The following is a 27,913-nucleotide window of genomic DNA, read 5'->3' as shown; positions in this document are numbered from 1 at the left end:
GTGATGTCAACTAAATGAGCTCGACGGCGGCAGGAGTGCTACCAGTGGTGCTGACAGCATCTGCGGGCACCGCGTTCGGAAGAAACAGCCCCGCTCTGAGCTCACTTAAACAGTTGGGTGATGACTCACGGAGTTTCTGCCCTTTCTGTTTTTCAGAGCTGCTCAGTGTGTGTAGGAAGCATTAGCTCACTAGCAGGCGAGCCACCTCAAACCCTTGCTGGAAGTCAGCAGGGGATAAATCATAAATAAATAGCTCCCCCGTGAGTACGCACGCGGCGCTTCCTGGCGGCCTCCAGGATCAATCCGAGCTCCTTGCCGGGCCCCGAGGGGCCGCCCACAGCCGTGCCCACGTCCCACCTCACCCTGCCGCTGCTTTTTCCTCTCCCTTGCCTCTCCTCCTCCACTTCCTCCTTCTCTTCAGGGCTGACACCCTAGGTAGAAAAGCGGACTCTGACATCTTGTGAAGGGAGATTGGACAATTCACCGCACATTCCAGGCCAGAACGTCTCTGACTTGTGTCATGCCGGGGTTTGCTGCACGGCCATCTCCCCCATCTCTTCTGCCCCCTATGAGGTACATTCTGAATAGTCCCTCCACGAAGCATTCCTATCACCGGCCTAGGCATGATGATGCGGTGCTTGAAGTCTTAGCCGTCACTGTCACAGAACTTTGCAACCTATTCCTGTCCCTCATAAAAGATGAAGAATTTAAGATCTGGTGTTGGAGAAGGGTTTGTGTTTGAGGGAACATCTTAGAGCTACTCCAGAAGGGTTAATATGCTTTTTAAGTGCATCTCTGTATTTGAAGGGATTGAGAAGAGATACTTAAAATAACTCAGACAGGTCCTGAGAGTCCAGCCTTATGTGGACAGGCGTGCATTAGCTCCCACGAGCTGTCTATCCATGAAGTGTGTGATGGGGAGCTTGTTGGCAGGGTGGGAGGGGATGTGCAGTTAGAGCTATTCTGAAGTTTAGGCTTTTATTCCAAACTTTCAGTATTTTCAAGGGACTTTATTTTCAAATCAAAAACTTTTTCCAAGTGTAAACTCTAATTCAAACAGATACATGCAACCCAGTGTTCACAGAAGCACTATTTACAATAACCAAAACATGGAAGCAACCTAAATGCCCATTGACAGATGACTGGATAAAGAAGATGTGGTATATATACAATGGAATACTACTTAGCCATAAAAAAGGATGAAATAATGCCATTTGCAGCAACATGGATGGACCTAGAGATTATCATAACAGGTGAAGTAAGCCAGAGAAAGACAAATATATGACATCACTTATATGTGGAATCTTAAGAATGACATAAATGAACTTATTTACAAAACAGAAACAGACTTTCAGACATAGAGAACAAACTTATAGTTACAAAAGGGGAAAGGAAGGGGAGGGGAGACAAATTAGGAGTTTGGGATTAGCAGATACAAACTACTATATATAAAATAGATAAACAACAAGGTCCTACTGTACAGCACAGGGAACTATATTCAGTATCTTGTAGTTACCTATAATGAAAAAGAACATGAAAAAGAATATATATACGTATAACTGAATCACTATGCTGTACACCAGAAATTAACACAGCATTGTAAATCAACTTCACTTCAATTAAAAAAAATTTTTTTTCCAATTATCTCTTCATTTAGCCAGAATAGCATCTTTGACACCCTTTCAGAAACCAAAAGAAAGCCAGCATAAAATAGCTGAGCCTCTGGTCAGGGCTCTCCTTCATCCCACCCCACAGGTTCCGTTCCTGGCTGAAGCACCAAGCCTCGTTGTGCTCCCAGCAAAGCCACTTGGGTCACTGGCAGGAGGGAGAGGACCCTGCCTCCCCAGGGATGTCCTTCCCCATTCCGCACCCTCTCCCATCTGTTCAAGGGTAATCACATACAACCAGTTTTGACTTCTAGAAGCTAAGTTGAAGCTGAGTGATGAAAAAGAAACCAAGAACCTAAAATGATGTCATCCTTTCTAGCTTTAAGTAAGCTAGTCTATATACTAAGATGAACCATTTGCCAGCCACAAGTGCACAACAGAATTTATTTAATTCTGGTGTTATTCTCTCATAGAAATACATCAGACAAAATCATAGGTTCTACTCTCTAAGACAACATACACGCCCACACTGACAGACATGTTCCCACACACTGGGGTGAGTTGTTGCAAGGTGGTAAATCTTAGTTACGTCTCTCTCACTTGCCTTGGGGAAATGGTCTGTCTTCATGGATCTCAGCATCCCTAGCTGGAGAGTAAGCAGAAGAGCATGCTCCTTGACTGCAGACCAGGACCCCCTTGGACTGGGAGCACCCACCTCCCAAGGGACCGGGCTTGGGGAAGCAGCTGTGCAGGTGAAGAGAGCAGGAGAGGGACAGAAGACAGCAAAGTGAAACAGCGCAGGGGAGGGGAGGTCTCCACCCAGCGCCAGGAAGTCAGGGAATTGTCTTGCAATAGAGGAACCACCAGAAGCATGGCCCCTCCTCTGGGACACTACACTGCCACCGGGGATCAGCACGTACTGACATGCAGGGGTCCCCCAATCTACTAATCAGACACCAAAAAAGCATGTTACAGAACAGGGCACATGGTATAATCTTCATCTATGTCAACAAGGATGTTTGTGTGTATATACAAATATTCAGTGCTTAGGGGAAAAGTCTGAAAGAACACAAAACCAACTTAATAGTGCCAATGACCCTAGAAAAGAGTGTTCACCTTTTATTTTCTGCACTGTTTGAATTTTTCCCCAAATGAGTATATACTAAAGTTTGATATTTCAGAAACTCCAATAAAGAAAACATGAGATTAAACAAATAAACAAACAAAAAATTCAAAAAAGTTAGTCCTCATTGCTCTTCCTCCCTTCTTCTAGTCCTGACTTTTCCATTTTGAAAGAATACAAATGAGAGAACAACCTTGTGCACCAGGATCTGGGAGGCCTCTGCATCCCTAGGAACACCGGGCAAATGAGTTAAAATGTATCTATTTTGTTGAGCATGGCAGATAGATAGTAAAGCCAAACTGGTCTTTGGTAGAATTGGTAGAGTATATTTCTAATACTTAATGTTATCACACCTGAGAAAGATGCATATTTCTTCCAAACGACAAACAAAAGCTACTGAGAACAAATCACATCTGCCCTTGTAACAAACTCGTTCTATTTGTTTAATGTTTACAAAATGATATGGAGATGCAAAGGGCAGCCTATAAAATGCAGATTATTATTAAGAGAAAAAAAGGGGGGCCTTCACTTAGTCTCAAGCTGGTAAATATGTTGACAACAGTGGTGGAGGGAAGACCCAAACCTTGCATGTTTTTTGGTTTTCTTTATAAAGGGAAAGGCTTAGGTCCATAGAAGAGTTTCTAAATTTAACCGTCCATCCCCAGAGATACCCTTATAGTTGCTGATTCCGTTTCATCTCCTGAACAACAGGGTCTTGAATGGGATTCTGCCTGGGCAGTCAGGATATCCATTGTATTCCTGACTGTGTCTCTTATTTCCTAGTTTGCCTTTGGACACTTTCTGTATATCACTTCCCCTGAACAGAAACCGTTTGGAAACTAACTCCAACAGTATTCATTAAATGCTGTCGGCTCTTCAAGGGCAAGCTGTTGCTGTCAAGTTCCTTAGGGGAAAAGTAGACTGCAAAACATGCTCATCGATTACAACAAGGCCACAGAGCATTTCTGTGTGGTGACAAAAACTGGAAATGCTTTGTGAGACACATCAACAAGCCGAGCTGCTAAACTGTTAACACACAGAACTGCAATAAAACTGCTAACCAGCTGCCACTTAACCAACTTGCTGCAGCCAGCAGGTAACTGGAACGCCCACATCTCCTCTGGCACCATTCGGCATTGTGGACTCACCAAGAATACTTAATGTATTAATCATTCTTGCATAAATTCTACCCATAGTTCCCTATCTACACTCCTTTCTTTACAGTGAGGTGAGTTCTTAGAGACATCTTCCATGCAATCGGAGCGCAGAATCAGTTTCATTTCAAAAGTCTTTTGATGAGGACTTACTGTCTAGCACAGGGAACTATATTCAATTTCCTGTAATGAGCCATAATGGAAAAGAAACTGGAAAAAATATATATGTATGTATGTGTGTATATCTATATATATAACTGAATTGCTTTGCTGTATACCTGAAACTAACATTGTAAATCGACTCCACTTCAATAAAAAATAAGAATAAAGAAAACCTTTTAGAGTGTCTTAACCACATCTAATTTAACATTCTTTTTAAAAGCAACTTGCCATGATAAAGTCTTTCTTTGCTCTAGCCCAGATGAATCTCATGCCTCTGCTTAAATATCTAAATCCCTTAGCCTGAGATTTATGGCCTGCTATACACAATCTGGCTCAAACCTCAGTTTCCTGTTCACCAGTTTTTTCCAAACAGCCTCTACTCTAGCCAAACTGAAATCAGTGCTCTTCTATGTTTCCTTATCTATGCTTCCTCCATCTGGAATACCTTTTTTTTTTTTTAATTATCCCTGTGGTCCAACCTTTAGGGACCATCTCAAATGGCATCTCCCTTGGGAGCCTTCCCTGACCACTCAGCTAGAAGCTGTCTCTACCTCTCAGAGTTCAGTACACTGATATGTTTGACAATTTTCTATAGGTCAGTATCATTTTCCACTTTGCACTATGATAATGCATCTGCTAGTTTCAACTGAAAGCTATAACAGTAGAGCTTCACCAAGTGTGTTTCATGAAATAGTTCCATAAGAAGCTTATCAATAAGTTTGAAAATACTGCCTACTATAGTCCCCACCTTGGAAATTGCAGTCGAGATGGAGAAAAATGGACGTGCATGAGAAATGTCATAAAGGTGGAACTGACAGGACGTGGTAACTGAAGGCTGAGTGGGAGTAGTTCTGACTTGGACCACTGGGAGATGCCTCTCACCAAGAGGGCAACAGGAGAGAGTGGAGGTGTGGGGTACCCAATGTGGCACTTGGTTTGCAGCAGTTGAATTTGTTTTGTTGTTTTGTTTTTTGGGGGGAGATAGTTAGGTTTTACTTATTTTTTTTTAGAGGAGGTACTGGGGATTGAACCCAGGACCCTGTGTATGCTAAGCATGCACACTACCCCTTGAGCTATTCCCTCCCCTGAAGCAGGTGAATTTGAGTATCTTAGTGGAGAGGGGGACTAAGAAGATAAAAGGTCAAACTATGGCTCTTTATCAGTTCTCATCATCCTTGAATCCTCCATGGGTTTGACACCGTTTTATCCAACCTCTCTGTGCTCCCTCTCCCGGGTGACCCTGCCGTCCCTCCATCCTGCTCCGCATGCTGCTAGCTGTGGCACCATTTCCTGCCCTTCCTCCGCCTCCAAGAACTACTTCAGTGTGCATTCCCGAAGCCCCCTTATCTCCCTGCTCTACGTTCTCCCTTTGGAAACCTTGTCCATTCCCTGGACCTTGATGCCAAAAGCAACAATGATAGTTTCTCCTCAGTCCTAACTATTCAGTTTTCTTCTGGACATTTCCACCTGGGTGTTTTGAGGCCATCTTGAATGTAGCACATGCGAAATGGAATTCACCCCTGATGTCCAAACTCTTCCTGCTCGCCACCTTTCCTCTTGGAGTGGTGTCACATCTTTCCTCATTTCTATCTCCACCGCCTTTGTTCCCACACCGCTTCTCATCTGGGCTCTCTCCTTTTGGGTCCTCTCTGAGCACTGCAGCCCGTATCATCTTTCTAAAACATACCACTGAGCTGGTCATTCCCCTATTCAAATAAATAGTCAATGGCTTTCTGTTGGAAAACCCAACTTTTCAGATACGCTACAACTTTGTTACAGCATCAGTCCATCCACTGACCTATGTATACCTAACACACTGCCCAACCAAGTCAGATTACTCACTGTTCCCCAAATGCATCCTCCACTTTCCCGCCTCCACGCCTTCACCCCTGTCATTCTCTTTGTCTAGAAGGCTCTTCCTCCATCTCTGCCTAGGGGGACTCCACCCATTTCTCAGGACTCAGTTAAGATGCCTCATCTTCATGAAACCTTCTACAATCGTCTCGAATGGATGGAGTCCCCTTTCCTCTCTGAACTCCCACAAGCTTTACTTGCATCACTGCGGTGTCATTTATTATGCACTGCTTTATGTTACAGGAATTTTTGTGGCCATCTGTGTTCTCCTTTCATACTGTCCTCCTCATGCAAGAGGACATCTTATTCACAAACGGCTGTGGAAAGAGCACTGGCCTGGGGGGTCAAGAGACCTGAATTTAGTCCCTGCTCGGCTGCTGATAAGCCCTGTGACCTTGGACCGCTGAACTCACTGTGAAACAGAACTTTGTAGTCAATGTAGCAGTCTGAGTCCTGAGTCAAGGTTTAAAGGAGCTGTGCTGAGAAGGGAGGACAGGGAGGGACAATGTCTCTCAAGGGCCTGGAGTTGGCACTAGGTGAAAAAAAAAATGTTTGAATTATACATTTCACCATTTCCCAATGAATGATTCATATAAATTATTCTCCGATGACACTGAGGGGAAAAATCTGATTTCTGAGGTTTTACTTTATAGCACATGGGCTTTTTGCTCAAGTTGCTTGTTTTCTGGGACTTCTTTCCCTATAACCAGAGGAAGTTTCCAACCCCAAGACAGAGCCTGTTCTTAAAATCTACTTGTAAGTTAGATGTTAAAACTCTGAATGCATTTCCCTTTGGAAATGAAGATACCACCAATGGTAGGATACCAAGTTAGCCTATAAATGACGCTTAGCCCAGGGCGCACCTGAGTCAAGGTCGAATCTGCTGCCAGTGAGGACACACCTGACCTACAACTGCATCATAACAACGAAGTGCACCCCCCTCATTCCTGCCACAGAAGTATTGTTTGGATGGAGGTGAGAGAGTGAACTACAGTTAGAGAGTCTGTGGGTGGAAGAGAGAATAAAGAAGAAAACCTGAGAAAATTAGAAGTAGCTGAGGTTAGATTTCCAGGAGTCAAATGCTGAATCAGGGGTTGAGTCTTCCATTCACAGTCACCTCCTGATGCACATCCCAGGTCTGTGCACTTCAGCCCTCTGAGTCTGGATTCCTCGACCTCAATACTACTGATGCGCTGGGCTGAGATTCTGTGTCGTGGGGGCTGCCCCGTGCACTGCTGGGTGTTTAGCCCCATCCCTGGCCCCTAGTCACTATAAGCCAGTAGCACCTCCTTCCTCTTCTCCCACTTTATGACAACCACAAATGCCTGGAGGTATTGCCAAATGTTCCCTAAGTGACAAAATCATTGCTGGCTGAGAACCACTGCACTAACCGGACTCGGTGGAAGCCCCCAACTTTTCTGTGCATCAGAATCACATAGGGAGCTTGTTTCAAATGGAGGCTTGTGGGCCCCAGCCTCAGAGATTCTGATTCAGCAAGTCCAGGACTGGGGGCCAGAGAGGGAGGGAATCTTCACTTTTAAAAAGCATTTTTAACTGATACAGTTGTCTCTCAGAAAACTTTGGGAAATCCTGCAATGAAGATCCAATGAAGTAATACATGTGCTTCCAAAAGCAGACGCTTTTTACTTTGCTGCACTGAAGGAAGAGGAATGCTGACTAGTAAAGAAATAGCAGGCAACTTCAGAGAAGAGGGCAGGCCTGCCCTGGTGAGCACCGTGGGAAAGGCTTAGGGAAGAAAGTGCCAGCAGGGTGGCACTGCTGGCCAGAAGAAAGGATGCCAAAGGGACACGGTAAAACACCAAAACCAAATTTCGTCTACCTCAAATTTTGTTTTGCCCAAAGGCACTCCTAGACCTTTGAAAGTTCATGCTCCCCCCTCCACCTGGGACCTACCATGTGACAAGCTCTGAGCTAAGCTTTTTACATCTATTTCTCATTTCCTTCTCTCCCTAACCATATGAGAAAGCTCATCGACCTTTAACGTTATTTCTCTGGGAAAATTCACTGTCCCAAAGAGGTGACGTAAAAACCAACTTCACCTGGCATGTCTTCACAAAACAGGGACAGCCTGTGCTCGTCCCAGAGCCCCACGACCCCTAACTCTGCAACTTTGTTAGGATGGGAGGGGGCTCTCTGAGTTGAGAAGGCTTGACCCCTGTCTCGTGGGTGTCCCCAGCCCCAGGACTCTGTCCTGCCGCATAAGAGAAAGAAGCCCTGGTATGCTAACCAGGAAGAAGACATTCTCAGCTTCTCTCCCAGGAATTCTGATTGGGAAAATGAAAGACAATGTCCCAGGTGGGACTCAGCTACCTTCAGGGGCAGACAGGTGGGTGGGACTGTGGTTCAGGACCAGGCTCTGGTCACCTGCTGACACGTGAGATGGCCCGCCTGGTGCTGCCAACTCTTCTAAGAAGCCAGAACTTCAGAGTTTTACACCGAAATTTTTGGTTTTTAAATGTTGGCCCTAATCCAAAAGAATTTTTTTTTCTAATTTGACCAAACAAAACCTGTCACTAAACTACTGGTTTCTGACCTCTGTGTTCCAGATTCTCTTCTGAGTAGGCACTGCCTGTCCTATGCGTCCTTTCCCCTCTCCCTCTCCCAGTCCCAGGAACCTCCCACAGGCACTTATCACACCCACAGGCAGTATCATTTCCAACTCTTCCCATGAACTGGTGGCATCTTCCTTCAGAATCCTTGGCAGCCAGTGTCTGACCCTCTCCTTCGAGCCCTTGTGCAGTGTCGTCCTTCCAGCATCACCCCTGTGGTTGCTGGCTGCTTCTGGATTTCCCATGAACTTGCTTCAGCCCTCTGCCATCCCTGTTCTTCAGGGGCATATGTGGATGGGAAGGCGATGGGTTGTGGATACTGGTGTGTCTCTGAGCTAGACCTGCATCCTGGCCAGGCTCCAGGGAAGTGCAGGGCCTCCAGAGGGGAATGGCTGCAGGGGCAGCGAGGGAGGCTGGCTTCTCAGCAAGAGGCTCCCAGAACAGGTAAAGATCTCAGTGGGCAAATGGAGGTCTAGATGCAGGGGTGCCTCCTGCCTTTAGGAGACTATCTGCCTCTGCTAATTTCCCTTTTTTTCCTAAGTTCTGGTGGTTAAAAGAGATGTCACACAAAAGGGAGGAAATAATTCCAGCTAAAACTGACAATTTGGCGGTGAGGTTATTATATTTCCTTCTTGTTTCTTTCTTGAAGTAGACATAGAAGTGGCTTCTGCTAGAACTTAGGAAAATCCTGGCAGATTTGACCTGTTGTTCTTACTCTCTTCAACCTTCACACATCCCTTGATCTGACTGGTCCTTGCCCACCCCTCAGCACTAGAGCATTAACTGGAAGAAAGAGTTTTAGAGATCACCAGGTCCAAAACCTTCATTTTGCAGTTGGGGAAACAGGCTCAGAGACGTGAAGTGACTTGCCCCAAGTCATACAGCAACTTCACGATGGAACCCAAACAAGACCTCCCAGTAGTGTCTACAACACTCTATTTTTGACCTCTGTCTTGCTTCACCTTTCCTCACTCCCCAAACTAAATATGCTATGCCAAAGATGTCTACTTGATTGAAATACCGAGTGTATGTCTTTTTTTAAAGACCAGAATGAACACTTTTTTATCTAGTAGGAAAACTATCTTTAAAAAGCAGTGAGAGAAAAAAGAGAGCAAGGAAACCACAGTGCATTGGCTTTGCCAGTTTTACCCTTCTGTTTGCGGAGGTCCCTGTGGGTGGCACCTTGTCCAGGTTAGACCAGAACTTGTACAACGTGCACGGACTGGCCCCATTTCATTCATCTTCTGAAACCCTTTGGGGTCATTTCCCTAGTGTGGCTTTTCTCTCACTTCCATTTTCATATTACTTTAAAGCCAATACCATGTCATCACCTGGATTGGACTGAGCCAACCCAGTTTCCCAGTGTGACAGTTTGACAGTTCCATCATGAGGCAGAAGGTCACCTCCATTAGCTGTGGGCACCTGATCCACACCACTCAAGTCTGCCTTTATTTTGCGTAAACTGTGGGACAGTCTCATCAGGGGTTTCCCAGAGTTAGAAATCTTCCTCTTTCAAGGTTAGAATTTACCAGACTGTCCATGTGTATGGCAGGGCCTTTTTCTCTTATCACTTTTGTCCAGAGAGAACAGAGAAGGGTTAGCTCTTGCTGCTCCTACAGACCTCAGAGTGGACGCCAAGCCCCAGCATGGTGGGATCGGCTAGACCATGTGAGCCGTGCCGCAGTCCCAGAGTGCAGGCCGCCACCATTCAGCGGGGCCTACCCCCCCACCCCCACCCCGCACCTGCCCGCCCTCCACGCCCCACTGGAATCCTGCACTTGGATGCTGCTCCCCATGACTCCTCTCTCACCGCCTCTCTAGAGTGGACCACCTGTGCCCCTGCCAGTGTAACGTTTCTGCTTTGCAGCTGAAGCCAGCTCAGGGTTAGTAAGAGAATGCCAAGGACATCCCTTCTCCTCTCTACTAAGAGAAAGATGTTAAACATTATTTCCCTCAGGACACCATCCTGAATCTGTTTTCTAACCAAAAGAGATACTAAGAGAAGGAGATTTCAGACCAGTAGGAAAGGAAGGAGACCTGGAGTCTCAGGATCTTAGGTAGCATTTTGTTCAAACTTCTGGTTTTAAATATGGGCAGATGAGAAGGTGAGATGACTCAGCCCAGGTCCCACAGCTGGTCGGTGTCAGAGCCGTTACGTCAACCCAGAGTTCATAATTCCCAAGCCAGCGCTCTCCTGCAGAAGGACAGCTGGTGCAGACAGAACACTGCAGTGCCAGGGCCCACATCTAGTGGGAGCAACACAATGGCCAGGACTAGCTTAAAGGCTCAGTGTTAGGGTACAACGTCAGCCAAGGGAGGACGGATGGTAAGAATATGCTGCGAGATTTCTAAAGGAAGTATGAAAGGTCATATTTGCACACAAACCTGATGAGTCCAATACCTGAGAAAAGTCTCCGTGGGCAAAAACACTGCAATAAATGTTCGTGGGGACTGTTACAGGTTGAATTACATTGTTCAAAAAGATAAGTTGAAGCCTTAACCCCCAGAAGCTATGAATGTGGCCTTATTTGAAAGTTGAGTCTTTGCAGATATAAGCAAGTTAAGATGAAGTCGTAATGGATGAGTGTGGGCCCTAACCCAATGCCGTGCACCCGTGGACCCACAGGAGAGAAAGCCATGTGAAGATGGAGGCAGAGGCTGGAAGGATGCACCTACCAGGCAAGGGATGCCAAGGGCTGCTGGCCGCCACCAGAAGCCAGAAGAGGCGATGAAGGATCCTCTCCTTGAGACTTCAGAGGGAGCATGGCCCTGCCCATAGCTCGGTTTCAGACTTCTACCCTCCAGAACTGAGAGAGAATAAATTTCAGTGGCCATAAGCCACTCAGTTTATGACACTTATTACAACAGCCCTAAGATACTAGTACAGTCTGTGGAAATGGCTGGGCTGGGTGGGGCTGAGGCGAGGAGACTGAAATCATGCAGATGAAGGCAAGAAGGCCAGGTCTATGGGTTGGCCCTGTAACGAAGCTCTGCTGCACAGCGTGGTCCTTCACGTGTGCTACTCCGTTCACAACCCTGCAGGGATGCCGGCCTTGCTCGGAGGTAAGGTGAGAGGGTGGGAGGGAGACAAGCACTGGAGTGAGACAAACCTGGATCTGAATCTGCTACTTACTTAAGTCGTAAAGCGTGGGGTAGACAACACACTCATGGGGCTTCAGTGTCCTACCTGGAGAAAACAGCCTCCCTCACGTTATCGTGAGAACTCCCGCGCTTACCTGGGGCAGTCCTGTCAGGGTGAGTTTCTTTGCCTCTGCTTTTTTTAGTCTTTGAACTAATTGTAGGCAACCTGGGGACTGGATGTGGGAAAGGAAACTGACATTTAAAGACCTCCCATGTGGAGAAAGGAGCCTTAGTGCTTGAAATGCTGGTGACTGGACTGCTCTGTGTTATACACGAAAGTTAGGAGAGTCAATCTGAAGAGCTCTCATCGCAAAGAAAAAAATTTTTTTTCTTTTTCCTTTATTTTGTAACATGTGAGGTGTTCACTGAATTTTTGTGGTAATCATTTCATAACGTATGTAAGTCAAATCATTATAATGTACACCTGAAACTTACACAGTGCTGTGTGTCAGTTATATCTTAATAAAACGGGAAGAAGAGAAAAAAATTTTGGTGATGGGGACACCTTCAAGGCCATACAGACCAATTCTCTCACTTTAGAGATGGGGGCACTGGTCATGCTGCATGTTCTCCACACTCACTGCAGACACTGCCGGGCACCTGGGAGCGTCCACATGAATGTCTGGTGCTGGATGAAGTTGCCAGGCAACTGGGAAGAGCCCAGAAAGAAATGAAATTAACCTTATGGTGGGTACAAACGTCACCATTTGGCCCCATTTAAAACATTTCACCCACATCACTACTTTGCCCAGACCCAGTCTGCCTGTCCATTTCTGACTAGGTATCTCTCCAGGAATGGTTTGCTAGACCACCTTCCCTGAGAGACCTTCAGCGGGTTCAAGGTCTGACCTAAATGAAAGTTACTCAAAAATAGGTGCTCAGGATTCATCAAACAGTCTCAGCTGTATAACTGATTCTACATCATGAGACCAAAAAAAGTCATTTTAAAAAGGATATTTAACCCAAAGTCAACTCTAACTTAGGGTAGACAGCAAATACAGTCCCTACTGTGAAGATGAAAGATGCAAGAAAACAAAACAAAAAGTAGCTCTAACTACGCCATTTTTACCCAAAAGGAAGACACTACCCACCATCTTCACCCAAGTAACTGACTTTCTAACTTCCCTGCTTTATTGTTCCCTTGCACTTATTTCACGTGACATATTATCTTTACTTGTTTATTCAGTCAAGGCTCATTGCCACTCCTAGAGTGTAAGCTCCATGAGGGCTCAGACCTGGTCTCCTAAGTCACTGATGTATCCCCAAGGCCTGGAACAGTTCCTGTCACTTAGTGGGTTCGCAACACATATTTGTTGAAAAGATGAGTGAATGAATAATCAAATAAACTTGGGAAAGGAGAGGAGGAGTCACATGATGTAGACAAGAAAGTAGAATATATGGCTGCTTTTTGCCTCCAGGACTTGCCCCTGTGTCCACCAGCCATCAAGAATCCCTGAACACTTCACACCTGATAGAACAGCCTTTCTCAAAAAGGAAACTAAGTGTTGGTGAGGATGTGGAGAAAAGGGAAAACACATATACTGTTGGTGGGGATGTAAATTGGTCCAGCCACAATGAAAAACAGTAAGGGGGTTGCTCAAACATTTAAAAATAGAACTGCCATACAGTCTAGCAATGCCACTTCTGGGTATTTACCAAAGAATTCAAAACACTAATTCAAAAAGATACATGCACCCCTCTGTTCATCGCAGCATTACTTACAGTAGCCAAGATATGGAAGCAAACCAAGCAGCAATCAATGGATGAATGGATAAAGAAGGTGTGGGGTGTGTGTGTGTGTGTGTGTGTGTGTGTGTGTATGATTATTAGCCATATAAAAGAATGAAATCTTGCCATTTGCAACAACATGGATGGACCTTAAGAGTATTATGCTAAGTGAAATAAGTCAGATCGAGAAAGACAAATACCATATGATTTCACTCATATGTGGAATAGAAAAAGTAAACTAAATGAACACACAAACCAAACAAAACCAAACAGATACAGAGAACAAAGCAGTGGTTATCAGAGGGGAAGGGGCAGGGGCAAAATGGGTAAAGGGGATCAACCGTATGGTAACAGACAGAACCTATATTCTGGTGGTGAGCAAGCTGTAGTGTATACAGAAGTAGAAATATAATGTTGTATGCATGAAACTTAGATAATGTTATAAACCAAGGTTACCTCAATAAAATAAACATTTTAAAAAAGAATGTCTCCCTCACGTCTCTGCTCTGATTCCACCATCACCAAGCAACCTTTGATTTAAATCTTTCTATGTGCATTTTTCCACAGATGGGATCACAATTGTGATTCACTTGGCACAATATTTTTTACTGTAAATTAATAGGTTAGCATTTCATTTTTTAAAATGGGTTCACATCTAAAAGAATTCTGAGGAGCAGAATCTCAACCAGGATGAAAACCTGTGGTGAAAGGAGCAAAGAATAGCACAGGGGACATGGGTTTGAGATCTGACTCTCCTTTCGACTCACCTGTGTGGTCTTAAAAAAAGTCACTTCTCTGGGCTTGTTTCTCCAGAGAGGCATTGAATTTGATAACTTCTGAGTCCCTTCCATCTTGCAAAGTTAGGGTTCTATAAAATTTAATAAAGTAGGTTCTTCCATGTATTTTGACTTCCTAACAGAGGTGTTAACTGGAGTCTCATGTCACTGTCCACTAGCAACACAGGTTGTCCATTAGCTCATGTGGGTCACGGGGTCAGCACTTTTCCCCGGGGTCAGTTACCATGGCCAGGAAAAGACAGAGGGTGTCCTCATTAAAAATCTAAAATGCCAGCGGAGACCCTCCCTGGGGAAAACAGAGATCGCACAGCAACCCTTTCACAATGACAACTGTACGGGAGTGTGGGTGTGGGGAGATGAAGGAGGTACAAGAGGGAAGGAGAGGCAAGGCACAAGGTAGAGGATGTCCAGGCAGTGGGAAGGCAGATGCAGAGCAGGGGTGTGCGGAGCCGCTCGTTTTCCCATTAGGGCTTGGCAGACGCTTAAGCTTAACAAATGAGAATCGCTCATGAAATTTTAGTAGATACGTGAAACTCTTTCCATTGTGGGCCGTGTCACCTTGAGAGAGGGAGGACAAGAGCTGAGTGTCCCATCAATGTATCTTCCTTGCAGGTTTTAGTTATCAATTCACCAAGGCTGCCCCTAGCCTGCTCTCCCGGCCACCCTCCCAGCATTCATTATTTGGCCTTCTTTGAGATCTTAATTGTGTGTTTGTGGCACAGTTATTGGACAATCTCTCAAATGTCTACCTTCAGGTCAGACTTCCCGTCTGAGTGCTAGTCTTATACAACTGCTACCTACAAAGCACTACCACTTCGAGATCATTACTTCAAACACAGTATGTCAAAAGCAAACTTGGCATGACCCCCTTCCCAGCTCACTCTGTTTCTGTCATGGACATCACCAATCCCATTCTGAGGCTTAATTTTGAAGTTATTTTTACTCCTCGTGACCCTTTACCAATAATCATCCACAACCTCCATAAACAATAATCTCAGCAGTCTACCCAGTGCTTAGTAAATGCTCACCATTCTGTGATTTGTATTCTGATCTGAAATAATCCCATCAGTCACCCAAGATGGTAAAGGCTTCTCACAGAGGCCCTTACATTCCTCTTTTCCCTCATCTTCACATTAAGCCATGTTCCCATCCACTCGAGCCTAAACTCCCAGAGTATCTTTCTTACCGGCCTCCCAAGCTCTAATTTTTCCCTGCTTTAATCCACCTCAAATAAATTCACAGACTGATCTTTCATCTTGAAACAGCTTTCAAGTCATAGTTGGCCTACAAACCTATGAGGGTTCCTGTTTACAAACTCCCCATTGGGCATTTTAGAGCTTTGGTCAACTGCTGCCCTCCTCCCCAGGCTACCCAAGATCTGCATTTGTCTTTATTCAACTCGTATTTGTCTGAGCACCAACTACATGCCAGCCGTGCTCTCTGTCACTCACTACCCTCCAGCATTCCCCCTCTTCTTCAGCTAAGCTCAGCGTGATGCTCCCTGAAGCCCCCACAGTGACATAGGCCTTTTGGACTTTGCACATATTCTGGCCCTGCTGGGAATCTCCCCCTTTCTGCCAATAAAGATCTGATAGCTCTTCCAAGATGTACCTTCTCCTGAAGGTCTCCCATATGAATGAAGCCCAGACTACCAGCACCTCACCCTTTTTCCGAATTCCCTCAGCATTCTCACACTAGATGTCTATTGCTAAGTATTGTTCTCTTACTATTTCACATGCGTGTGTTGGTCTCCCCGATTGAAATGTGAGCTCTTAGAAGGGCAGAGGCCAAGAACAGAATCTTCTATTCTTCTTTCACCCAGATCTGGAATGGGCAAAGGCAGATGCAAGGCCAGTAAGGACCCTGATTTTGCACATAGCTCATGGACAAGGCCCAATTGCTACAGCATAGGCAATAAAGGCAAGAAAAATGTGCACCTAAGACTAGCTCCGAGCACAAGGCCAGAGACTCAGCCATGTTTTGAGAAGTGTTTGTTAAATGCTGAATTCTGTTTTAAAAAAGAATTCAAGTCCCTTACAGATCATATATTCCTCTAGCACAAAAATCTCTACTGAAATGCTATGGCCAGTATAACCTACTGGGTCTCAATCACTAATCAGATTTGAAATTCTTGAGTCTCCTTAGCCAGAATGCTCAATCCAGTGGGCACATCTCAGCTGTCTCTATCAGAGGTTGCCCCTCCACCTGGCAATTACATGCTACAGCTAACTATAAGTTAGCAGCAATTCATGCCCTTTTGTAAGCTGTGTGACTCCAATACAAGCCAGTTGTAGGCAAACCTGTAAGCCCAGCTCCCCTCCTCCCCTTGGTCTAGTTACACAATGTCTCGTGCAAACCTTTCCAAACACGATGTCTCACGCAAATGGCCAGGTGACGTGCAGCACCTTGCAGAAAGCAGAGGAGATGCCCTTGTAGGAGTGCAGAGGGGGAAATGCACTTACCCTCACATAGTAGTTCATGCCCATCCCCAGCAGGTGCTGCAGAAGGTGCCTGTCCTGCCTGCTCCCAGGGGTTGGCTCCCCAGGACCAGGAAGGGGGTGGGCATCAGGAGTTAAAGAGGTCGCCCTGTGCCCCACCGAGTCCTGCTGAGGCAGAGGTGCTGGTCCAGTCCTGTTCAGACTGGTTTCAGGGGAAGCTGGGCTGCTGGGGGCCGGGTCCTGGCTTTCTTGGAGCTTCAGCCGAGGTACCTCTTTGGTACCCAAGCAAAAGTTTTTCAGACTCAGCAAGGTGGATGGGTTGGCCAGCTTTACACTGGCCATGCGAGGGATCAAGGTGCACAGTGGGGTGGGGCTCTCCTGGGACGCCGAGGTGGCATCTTCAGCCGGCAGGTGAGGTGCCAGGGCCGGGTAGGGAGGCTGCGGCGAGCCCTTGTTCCCGGCGGAGGCTCCGGGGCTGCCTTCGTCAAGGGATGTGATGGACTCGTTCCGAAAGCGGCTGTACTTGGCCCTGTGCAGCATCCCGGGGTGCCCAAAGAGTCCTACATACAGCACGAGTCCTGCCAGGCTGTCCTGACCGCGTTCTCGCATAGCCTTGGCGGTGCCGAAACAGGATACTGTTGCATAAATCGCCTTGTCTGATAGATAAACGGAACGGAAAAAGCAAATGCCTCCACTCCCCGGGCAACTCGCGGCAGCCACCTCTCTAACTCTGCTCTCGCCCTCGCCCGCCTGGGCTCCGGGTCCTCCGGGTGACAGCCTGGGGGAAAACGCCTCCAGTCCCTCCCTGGCCCAGGCGGCGGCACTCGGTGTCCTCGCCTTGGATTCCTTGCTGGGAAAGCCTGCACCCAGCCTCGCGGCAGCGGGGATCGCTCACCACCAACTCTTAGGCACGGAACCGGGCGGAGCACCGGCCAGCCGGTCCCGCCGCATCGCGGGCGGTGCAGGAGCCCTGCAGAAATATTTAGCGCCCCCCACCCCCAGCCGCCCCTTCTGCACACAGGAACTTTCAAACCTGCTCCCTCCGGTTCCCATAGGGCGGGGCAACGACTGGCCTATTAACCCTTTCTGTGTTCCAGTGATTGCTCATTTAAAAAAGGGAAAAAAAGAAAATGTATATATGAGCCAAAGGCCCTTCTGCCTGAGTTCATTTCTTCTGATGGCTGCCCTCTCTTGGAAGATCTTGTCTTGATCCCGTCTGGGCCACAAGCCAGAAGTACTAGTGGCAGGAGCTGCTCCGCATTATTTCACGGACTTGTGATCGCTCCGTGTTCCTCAGACCCCCTCCCAGCCTGTCCACCCGGGCTCGCAGCTCTCCTCCCTCCCGGACTCCTCTCAGAGCTTCTTTCAGGAGCCTATCCGCAAACAGAAGGCTGAGATGTGCAGGATGATACGCAGAGTGTTGAAATTTTTATGAATGAACTTTGCTGAATGAATTTCTCTCTGTGTGTGCAAGCTAATAAATCTGTGAATGAAGCTGAGAATAGCTGTAATTGACTGATGGTCTCAGGGGTGCTTGGTTTTTATCCAATCAGGCAGCAGCTTGATGACTCATGCACCATAAATATACTAAACTAATAGCCAGGAGAAATAAAGCTGGAGGGAGAGAAGGGAGAGATTTTATTTTGTGATATCCGATGAAAGGGTTAAAGGGAAAGGCAATATTTATTATAAATCATCTGTAAGCCGGGCAGCAGCAGGTTAAAAGGTCTGTTTTCTTTTTTGTCAAGATGACAGGGAAAGCCAAGCAGAAGAGCTAAAAATTAGATCCATTGTTCCACGGATATTATTAGGACATATGGTACACAACTCCCGTGGGAGGCCCGTGATGCATTTTTCTTAGAAACATAGTTCTTTTTTCATTGATTGCTGGTTCCATCTCCCGTCTGGTGCAGCTTCCTGTACCTATCAAATGCATTCTGAAGACGTGATGACAACTGCAAGAGGTTGAGCACACAGGAAGCCAGGAAGGGAGCCGAGACAGGGAAATGCAGGTTCTTGTAGGAACAGAGAAGAGGAAACGGCTGAAACACCAGGAGGATGTGGAAATCACATACCAGAAGAGACAAGAAAAATCTCTGCTGAAGGTTCCATTTCTCGATGGGCCAAGACTCTTGTATCTGAAATAGTTCATTAATTCAAACGTTAAAACTGGCAGCCACCTTCATTGTCTTATTGCCCACAAGGCAGCATTAGGCTCATGTGTATTCATGACTCGGGTGGCCTGAGCTCCCTCAGGATCCAAACGCAGATTCTGAATTAAATGGTTCCTTGTGACTGCCACGGAAAAGGCATCCTCCCCGCCTTCCTGCTCCCCCACAGAAATTATGCACCTTTTCACATCCTGTTTGCCAAACCTGTTAGGATGGTTTTTCCTGGGGAAGGCCTTTTTGTATCTTCATAAATCTTCCCTTCAGTGCTCACTGACCTCCTCTCTGCCCTCACACCTCCTCCTGGCAAACTCGTGGGGCGTGTCTAAGCCAGCTGGACTCCATATCCCTGGGGCTGAGGAGGCAAGACTGTGAAGTAATCTTCCCCTTTTTCTTTCTTCTCCACCTCTCTCTTTCCCCACCAGGGGTCCTTTCCTTGCTGTCACAGACCCCATGCTATGCTTCCTTGAGAAAGTTCCTTTACCTCTCTGTGCCTGAATGCCCTCATGTTAGGAGCAGCCATCTAATGAAGACGTTATAAGGGCTCAGGAGATAACCCTAATCCTTGAAGAGCCCTTGGCACCATGTCCACCCAGTGCCTGCCTCCCCAAGTACCTGCCAGGCAACACAAAGAGAAGCCCTTTGAACCAGGGTCACCTGCCCATGAAGCTGGTACTCTTACCCCATACAGAGTAGAGTCTACACCATTCTAGGCAACTAAAAAGAACAATTAGCACAAAGGAGGGGAAACTGAAAATGCCAACACTGTCCCCCCCAAAACTCCAATTTCCTAACAACTGTGTGGGCCTGGAGAAGGAAGGAAACAATGGGAGCCCACCTGGCTGATGTGAATCTTGGCTGAGGCCTTCATGGCTGGAGGACAGGGTGCTCGGGGGAGCCAACTCACCCAGGCAGGCACTGTGCCGGTCAGACTCCAGGGGCTTAGACCAGTCCACACTCCTCAGGAGGAGAGAGTCCTAGAAAGGCTTGTGTGTGTGTGTGTGTGTGTGTGTGTGTGTGTGTGTGTGTGTGTGTACCACATGGGACCAGATAGGGGGAGAAAGCAGCCATGGGCACTGTGGGCTGCTTCTCTGTGCCTGGGGATGCTGGAGAACTTGGTTCTTATAGCGTCTCTGCTGGGGCCTTTTATGAGGGTAAAAGAAACCAGATATGCAACTGGGGGGTGAGAAATGGGCAGCTCTCAGCCCAAAGGCAGAAGATGAAAAGCTGCTCCAATAGCTCCAGAGCAGGCTTATTAACTGAGTAGCTCTCCATTCCAGGAAGGTGGGTGGGCCAGGCAGATGGCTTCCTTTTCCCCAGGATATTAGAACATCCTCTTCAATTAGTAATGATGAAAATAGTGTTAATAAAAGCTACTCATTACAGGACAAAAGACCATTTACCTGCATTCACATTCAATCACTAAAGCAACTTTTGGAGGCTGGCACTGTTTTCATCGCCGCTGCCTTACAGACATGGAAAATAGGCCCAGAGCAAGTTCAGTGACTTGGCCAAGGTCCCCTGGATGTTGAACAATGATGCCAGGATCTCTCCAGCAGCTCGGCCCGTCTGCAAAGCCTGGGCTGCTGCCTCCCAGGGCACCGGAGAGCTCAAGCCTCCATCCCAGAACTGTCACCTCCACGCTGCGGAAGAGATGGTCAAAGCACCGAGTTTGTTGTAAGCCACTCTGTTCCCTGGCTTGTGCAAACGCCACAGTGGGTCTAGTGTGGAGCCGAGCGCGGACTCGCTTCAGCTGCGTGACCTTCCCTGCTGGGATACCCGCCAGTGTGTGCAGGAACCTAACTCCCACCACCTGGTGCTCACTAATGTTACTTTTCTCTCCCTGCTCCTCTTTGGAGAGCATAACTATAAAATTCATCCTAAAGCCTTCACAGGATTGCCACGAGTGAAAATATGAATAATAGATAAGAGAAACCATTATTGTCATTAAACCATCAGAGAACATTAACCCCTCTCTTCCCCACCCCTGGAAAGCAGGGTTCTGTTCAGACCATGGTGTCTGCCTCCTCTGCTTTGAGACACCCCGCTTCCAAAGGCGCCTGCTGTGAATCAATGTGCCAGCTTAAGGGACAGCCCCTGGCTGGGCTCCCTGGGCAGAACTGGTAGGTTCAAGGAACAAGAGCTGGGTCAGTCTGGGCCATGATGGAATTAGCCAGGTACTGCTAGGATTTCCTAGAGGAGGTGGGGAGAAGGAGAACTGCACAAAAATGCCCGCCCAGCTTTGCAAGAGAACCCAGTGTGGGGTTTAGGGTGGAGGAAGGGTATGCTAGAGAGTATGGGGTGCTGTGGAGATAGAACAAGACAGAAATAACCCTGGGGGATCGTGGGCCAACTGCTACTTTCAAGCAGAGTAGAGCAGGTGGCCACAGAGTGCTAGAGCACAAGGACTTACTCCAGCCACCAGTACCATTTCCATCACAAAGCAGACCTACCCCAGAAGAACTGTCACTGGAAAATAACTACTCCCAAAGATTTTTCACTGAGGGTCAGCCTGCCCAACAGCCCATCAGATAGGGACGAAAACACTGCTGAAGACCAATTTCAGGGAAAACATTTCCACAAGACAATATTTATATAAATCTCTTGGCAGAGACCAGAAGTACCATTTTAAAGATGGGGATGTGAGATAGTGAGGATGGGTTGAGTCTCTGAGAGTCAGGGCTTCGCTTCGAAAAATGGAGGCAGGTCAGTTCCCCCAGAGTAGTCATTAACTCTGAAAACAACATCTTCTTTTTGCCTCCTGAACCAAATGTTTCCAGTTTTCCCCCAGTCTCCAGTCTTGGTAGGTAAACAGCCCTCTGATGGTCGCTGTTGGCACTCACTGGCTCTCCTGGAACCAGAATCAGCGAGAAACGGCACAGGGAAATGGATATTTTCCTAGCTGCTGAAAATGAGATAATGTACCTGAAAGCGCTCAGTAGAGTTAGACATCTTAGACATCATGCAGATGGAAAGTACATGAGTTAGCTAGGGTCAGATTCAGTTGCAAATAACACCAAAATCCTAAAGAAGAGTGGCTTGAACAAAAGTTCATTTCCCTGGAGAGAGGAAGTCCAAGGAGAGTGTCAACTCTTGGCCACCCTTAAAATATATCTCTTTTCCTCATAATCCAAAATGGCAGATAGAGCTCCAGCTATTTCATCTCCACTCCAGGCAGCAAAACGGATGAAAGAAGGCAAAGAAGGACATGCCCACTTTCTTTAAAGAAACATCCTGGAAGCCCAATACAATGTTTCCACTTACATCATATTAGCCAGAACTTAGTCATATGGCTGCATCTAGCTGTAAGAGAAAAATGAAGTCTTCTTTATCTGAGAATGAAGAAATCTTTTGTCTGGGTGGGTGGCTGCTACACAGAAAATCAGAGTCTCTTAGTGGGGAAGGAGAGGAGAATGGATATTGTGATAGAAAATAGTATCTCTGCCATAGTAATAATTTCAGAAGACCTTCTACCTAGTTAGAATTGAAAGCTAGCATAGAATACAAATGTCCTTGGTCAGTGTGGCCTATTTCCCCCTTTTTTTCTGTATGCACATGTGCCAAGTGCACATACACACACAAAGCTTTAAAACGACCCATTTAAAAACAGGTGCTGTCAGAATAGAAGCTGGCCTCTACATAGCCTTGGGACTGGTGGAGTCTCCAGGCCTCTGAAAGGTGGCCAGGGGTTCCTAGGACCAGCAGCAGGCGTGACAGGAAGTGCATCCAGACCCCTGCAGATGGCAGTCTAAGTGGTTAATTAGGATGACGGGTGGGGGGTGAGGGTGGTGGTATCTTACAAGCAGTGAGTAGATACTGAACAGGTGGTCAGAGCACAGTCATCAGGAGGTGTCTGACCCGGGAGCAGGATCCCAATTCCAATTTTAGATTGGCAAGAGAAAAAGGCGATGACAGGGCCCTAGGCCAATTAAAACTCTGGCATTATGAGTTGGCTAATCCAAACTTCATTTCCAATCCTCTTTTCCTTTGCCCACCTCCGCCAGGAGAAGTTAAATACCACCAGGAAAAGCTAAAAGCAACTGCAGGGGGTGGGGGGACGTGATACAGTTCTAGTCTATGAGATATAATGAAAATTTCATGGGGTCTTCTGGGATAACATCTGCTTTCCCGATTAAAGGGTCAGAGAAAACTGGAGCTTCCCCCTCCCTTTTCCCAAGTCTTCCTGTCTTAAATGTGGATGTGCTGTCTGGAGCCGTGGCAGCCATATTGCAGCCAGGAAGGAAAGACCAACCAAGTTATCAAGCCAATGGTCTTGACATCATTGAATCACTGCAATAAGACCAGCAATCATCTCCAGATACATTGTCATGTGAGAAAATCAAACCTTTACTGGTTTAAGCAGCGAAAGCAGCTCTTGATTACCTGGTACCTGTTTCTTATGGCCCAAAACATTACTACCTGATAGAAATACAGTGGCAAGAATAGAGGCACAAGATGAGCAGAGACTCTGGGCAATTAAGAAATGACTACAGAGTCTGATGAAAAAAGTCCAAACAAATGTAGTCAGACCAACCTGGGTTCAAATATGGATGCTGACGGTATGGTAGGCGGATTAAAGACTCCCAAAGATATCCATGTCCTAAGACCAGAAACATGGTAAAGAAACTTTGCAAATGTGAAAGGTGGTCTAATCATCAAATTCTATTGTGTGTTGAGGGGTGTACTTCCCCCACACCACCAAGCAATTTTGGCGACACCAGCTAGGTGTCCTACAATCCAACTCAGTTCTGGCACTATCTATCCAGAGATAGCATTAGATTCCACAGGTTGTGGGCTCAGTTCAACAAGACTGCCCACCACTTCAGACGCCAATCCCAAGCCCAGGTTGGTACGTGTGCTTCTGACCAACTGACTATAGGGGGAAGTCCCAAAAACCCCCTCCTTGGGTTCGATTAATTTGCTAGAGCAGCTAACAAAACTCAGGGAAACATTTTACTTACTAGATAACTGGCTTATTATGAAAGAACATAGCTCAGGAACAGCCAGCTCAAGGAAACGCACAGGGAAAGGTATGGGGAAAAGGACATGGAGGTCCATGCTCTCTCTGAGTGCACGACTCTCTCAAAATCTCCAGGTGTTCACCAACCTGGAAGCTCTCAGAACCCCCTGCTTTTGGATTCTTATGGAGGCTTCATTACATAGACATGATTCATTAAATCACTGGCCACTGGCAGTCTATCCAACCTCCAGCCCTTCTCCCCTTCCCAGAGGTTGGGGGTGGGACTGAAAGTTTCAACCCTCTAATCCCATGGTTGGCTCCCCTGGCAACCAGCCCCCAACCTCAGGTGCTTTCCAAAGTCACCTCATCCATACAACAAAAGACATCTTTGTTGTTCTCATCATTTAGGAAATCCTATGGGTTTTAGGAGTTTTGTGCCAGGAATGATGATGAAGACCAAATATATATTTCTTATTATAAATCACAACATCACACAATGTGATTAAGATTACAAATCCTGAAATGGGGGAATTATCTGGGTGGTCCCAATCTCATCACATGAGGCCTTCAAAGCAAAGAATCCTTCCCAGCTGTGGTAAGAGCTGGGGGATTTGATTTGAGACAGAAAAAGGAAGAGATGTGAAACATGAGAAGGACTCAACCTGCTGTTGTTGGCTTTTAAGTAGGAGAAGGCTGGCCATGAGTCAAGGAAGCTAGGAAAGGCCCTCAGCTGACAACCAACAAGGAAACAAGGATATTAGACTTACAGCTGCAAGGAACTTAACTGTAACAACCCAAATGCGTAAAACCGAAAACCAAAACTCTGGATGCTTTCCTAAAGCCTCCAGAGAGTAATGTAGCCTTGCCAAGACTTTGATGTTAGCCTGGTGAGACCCACGGCAGGTTTTTCTGCTCTAACGTGCAGAGTAGTCAGATAGTAAATTTCTGTTGTTTAAGCTAAGTTGGTGGTAATCTCTTGTGGCAGCAACAGAAAACGAATGCAGATTTTGGTACCAGGAGTGGAGTGCCACTGTAACACACACAGCATATGCAGTGGCTTTCAGACTGGGCAACAGGCAGTGCCTGGAAGAATGATTAAAAAAAAACAACAACTCTAGATTTCTTTGAGTGGACTATTAGTAGAAATACAGACTTTAAAGGTACTGCCTATGAGGTCTCAGAAGAAACTAGAAACCAAGTTATTAGAAACTGGAGCAAAGAGGATGCTTATCACATGGTGGCAGAAAGCTCAGTGGAATTGCGTCCTGCAGTTGTGTGGAAAGTAGAATTTGTAAAAACTCTAACTGGACATTTAACAGAGGAGACTGCTAAGTAAAATGTTGAAAGTGAGTCTAGTTCTTCTTGCTGCTTTTAGTAAAATGTTAAGAGGAAAGAGATAAATTGAGGGAAGAACTGTTAAACAAAAAAGAAACAGAATTTGATCGTTCTGAGAACTCTCAGAGTATCTGGATGTCAAAGATGCTAAAATTAAAAGATTCACTGGTGGAAATGTGTGGTCTACAGAAAAAGCTGCAGGTGTGACACCTTGGAAAGACCAAAAGGTCGGAGAATAAAGTTACAAAAGGTCCTCAGATTAAGTATGTGCCTCAAAAGTACCCTCAATCAAACTAAAGAGTTTAAGGTCTGTTCTCTCAGCCATATCAACAGAAGCCAAAAACAGAGATAGGAAATAGGAAAGAGCCTCTTGTCTAATGGAGTAAATTCCCATGACATACATGGGAGACCCACAAGTTTCTTGAGAATCTCATGCCAGCTTGCACTGAAATGGACAGAGAAAGTCCAAAATGAAAGAAGGTTGTCAAACTCCAAAAATTCTATAGGCTGATAAAACTACTCAGCTGCAAATACATGCTACCCTTCATGAATAAAGAAGGATGACAGAGGGCAGAACCATGAGCCCAAGGAACAGAGTCACAGGCCACAAAGGATTATTCCCAGACCTTGAAATCTAATGGAATTTGCTCAGCTGGATTTAGAAATCCTTGCCACAAATGACTCTTTTTTTGCTTTCAACTTTCTCCCTTTTTCAACTGAAATACCTCTGTTATCGCATGCCTTTCCCACCACTATTTTTTGAGAGCTGATAAACTTGTTTCTTCAGTTTCACAGGTCCACAGCTAGAAAGAAACTGTGCCCCAGGATGGATCATTCTCAGAGCTTCATTCATACCTGATTTGATGATGAGATTTAAGACTTTTGAGCTGATGAGCTTTTGGACTTTGAGTTGATGCTATAATAAGCTGAGATGTTGGGGGACCCTGGGATGAGGTGAATGGATTTTGCATGTGGGACAGATGTGGACTTTGGTGGCCAGTGGATACACTTACTTACGGGAAGTTAAAATAATACATTTGTGTTGTTTAAACGGTTAAATTTGCGGCCAAGATTGAAACAAGTACAGACACTTAGTGCTGTGAATCAGGGGCAAAGAAGCATTTTGCACCCTGAGATTTAAAAAGAAGCAATGACAACAGCCTGAATAAATAAGTAAACAAATACATGGGGAAGAGGTTTGCCCCATCCAACTCTAATCCTCAAGATAAATGATATCATGAGCCTTTCTGGTAACTCACACACTCCCTAACCGATGCTGATGAGTGAAGATGTGTGATGGCCTCTGCAGGTGTGATCATCACAGGAAAAATCACTCTTCTTCCACCGTGAGTAGGCTAAGTGCAAACTCGGAAATCTTGGTAATTTTGTGTTTTTCCTTTCTCATAAAGAGAACCTGAGGCTAAAGCCGAAGAGAGACTTGCTTATTTTGTGAGCTAAGCTTTCTAAAGCTTGGACTCCCTTACAGGACATCCTTATAAGGTAAACAAGTTTTCCTTTCAAAATGCTTTGGTCCCTGACTCTACGTTTTACACCATCTATGTCATTTTTGGCAAGCTGCTCTACCTCTCTGAGCCCCAGTTGCTCTTTACCTGTATTCAAAAGGTAATAATGCCTACTATATATGCAGCATCACTGTAAGGAATAAATGGGTGTGTGACATGTTGCTGGCTATCATTATGAGACAGGCATTATCAGAACAGAGGTCCAAGGGTGGAGCAGAACGAAACAACAGCAAGGCTGAGTGGAGATTGAGCCCATACATTCTGATCTAGAACATCTTAAATTTTTCCCCAAATTATGTCCAAAAAAAAGCCTTATCTCTTAGAGACACATATGGAAGTATTTAGTGATGCAATGATGTGATCATTGACATCTACTTTAAAATAATCTAGCAGGGCAGAAAAAGATGGGAGAATGGGGCACAAATGAAGCAAGATGGCAGCATGTTGATAACTGTTGGAGCTGGATGATGGATTCACGGGAATTAACTACTGTCTCCTTTTGCAGAGTCTGGAATAATGCTGATCCTACAGACAGGGCATGGAGGTCAAGTAAAAGCACTGCAGAAAACAAGGGCTGACGCAGGGCACAAAATCGGGTAGACAAGTTGTCCCATGCTCAGCTCTGCTCTTACCAGGCTCGTTGATGGACAGGAAGACAAGACTGGTGTGAAGTTTGGGCCAGGTCATCTGTGCTTGTCAGGACTGCAGCTTTACCTCTAGAGGTGTTTCCAGTCTAACCTCCCATTCCTGCAACACACATTGGAGAAAGATACTTTGTCTTCCTAAGCCTCCATTTCCACAAAGTAAAATGAGTGTGGGGAAGGCCTACTTTTTTGCCAAGTTCTTGGGCAGCACACTGTTCATGGCTCTGAAAAGCCATGGAGTTTTCACTATTTGTCGGGCAGCTCTGTTCATGGTGTAGCATGAAGAGGCTGCCTTCTGGTGAACCAGGCAATTGTCCCCTAGCCAGTGAAGTAGGAGAGACGTTTTACAATATGTTTTTCTTCAGCGCTCATGCACATGTCCATGGCTTCTATTCATAACCAAGGAACTGCTCAACCTCAAATTTTCTTTGCAGTCCAAACTCGTAAGTTCCAGATGCAAATTTCTGACAGTCTTCAAACTCAACAGGTCCAAAATACAGGCTTCTACCTTGATTATCATTGCCATCCTTCCATCCATCCAACTATCATCTCAGATTCCTCCCTCTCTTTCATGCCCTACATCTCATGACTCACCAAATCTGTCAGTGATACCTTTGAACTGCCATTTGATTTTATACTCAACTTTCAATTAGCAATAATTGCACCTCGGATAAACCTCATTGGCTACGATACTGCCACTCACGAAGCT

The 27,913-nt window shown here is 46.0% G+C and overlaps 1 protein-coding gene and 1 pseudogene across 1 annotated transcript in view; both read right to left on the bottom strand.

Moving 5' to 3' along the window:
• Positions 1 to 17,619, bottom strand: part of SHC4 (SHC adaptor protein 4) — a 109,168-nt gene extending 91,549 nt beyond the window's left edge. The window contains exon 1 of the mRNA XM_010998597.3: positions 16,599 to 17,619. Within this exon, the coding sequence (XP_010996899.1) occupies positions 16,599 to 17,183 (585 nt within the window). The 5' untranslated portion in view covers positions 17,184 to 17,619. The remainder of the gene's footprint in view (positions 1 to 16,598) is intronic.
• Positions 17,620 to 27,831: 10,212 nt separating this feature from the next.
• On the bottom strand, positions 27,832 to 27,913 carry LOC135321421 (U4 spliceosomal RNA; annotated as a pseudogene).

This window comes from Camelus dromedarius, chromosome 5 (genome assembly GCF_036321535.1).
Source record: "Camelus dromedarius isolate mCamDro1 chromosome 5, mCamDro1.pat, whole genome shotgun sequence".
In the NCBI taxonomy this organism is placed as follows: Eukaryota; Metazoa; Chordata; class Mammalia; order Artiodactyla; family Camelidae; genus Camelus; species Camelus dromedarius.
The sequence above is the reverse complement of the archived record's forward strand: the minus strand, read 5'-3'. Positions and strand labels throughout refer to the sequence as shown.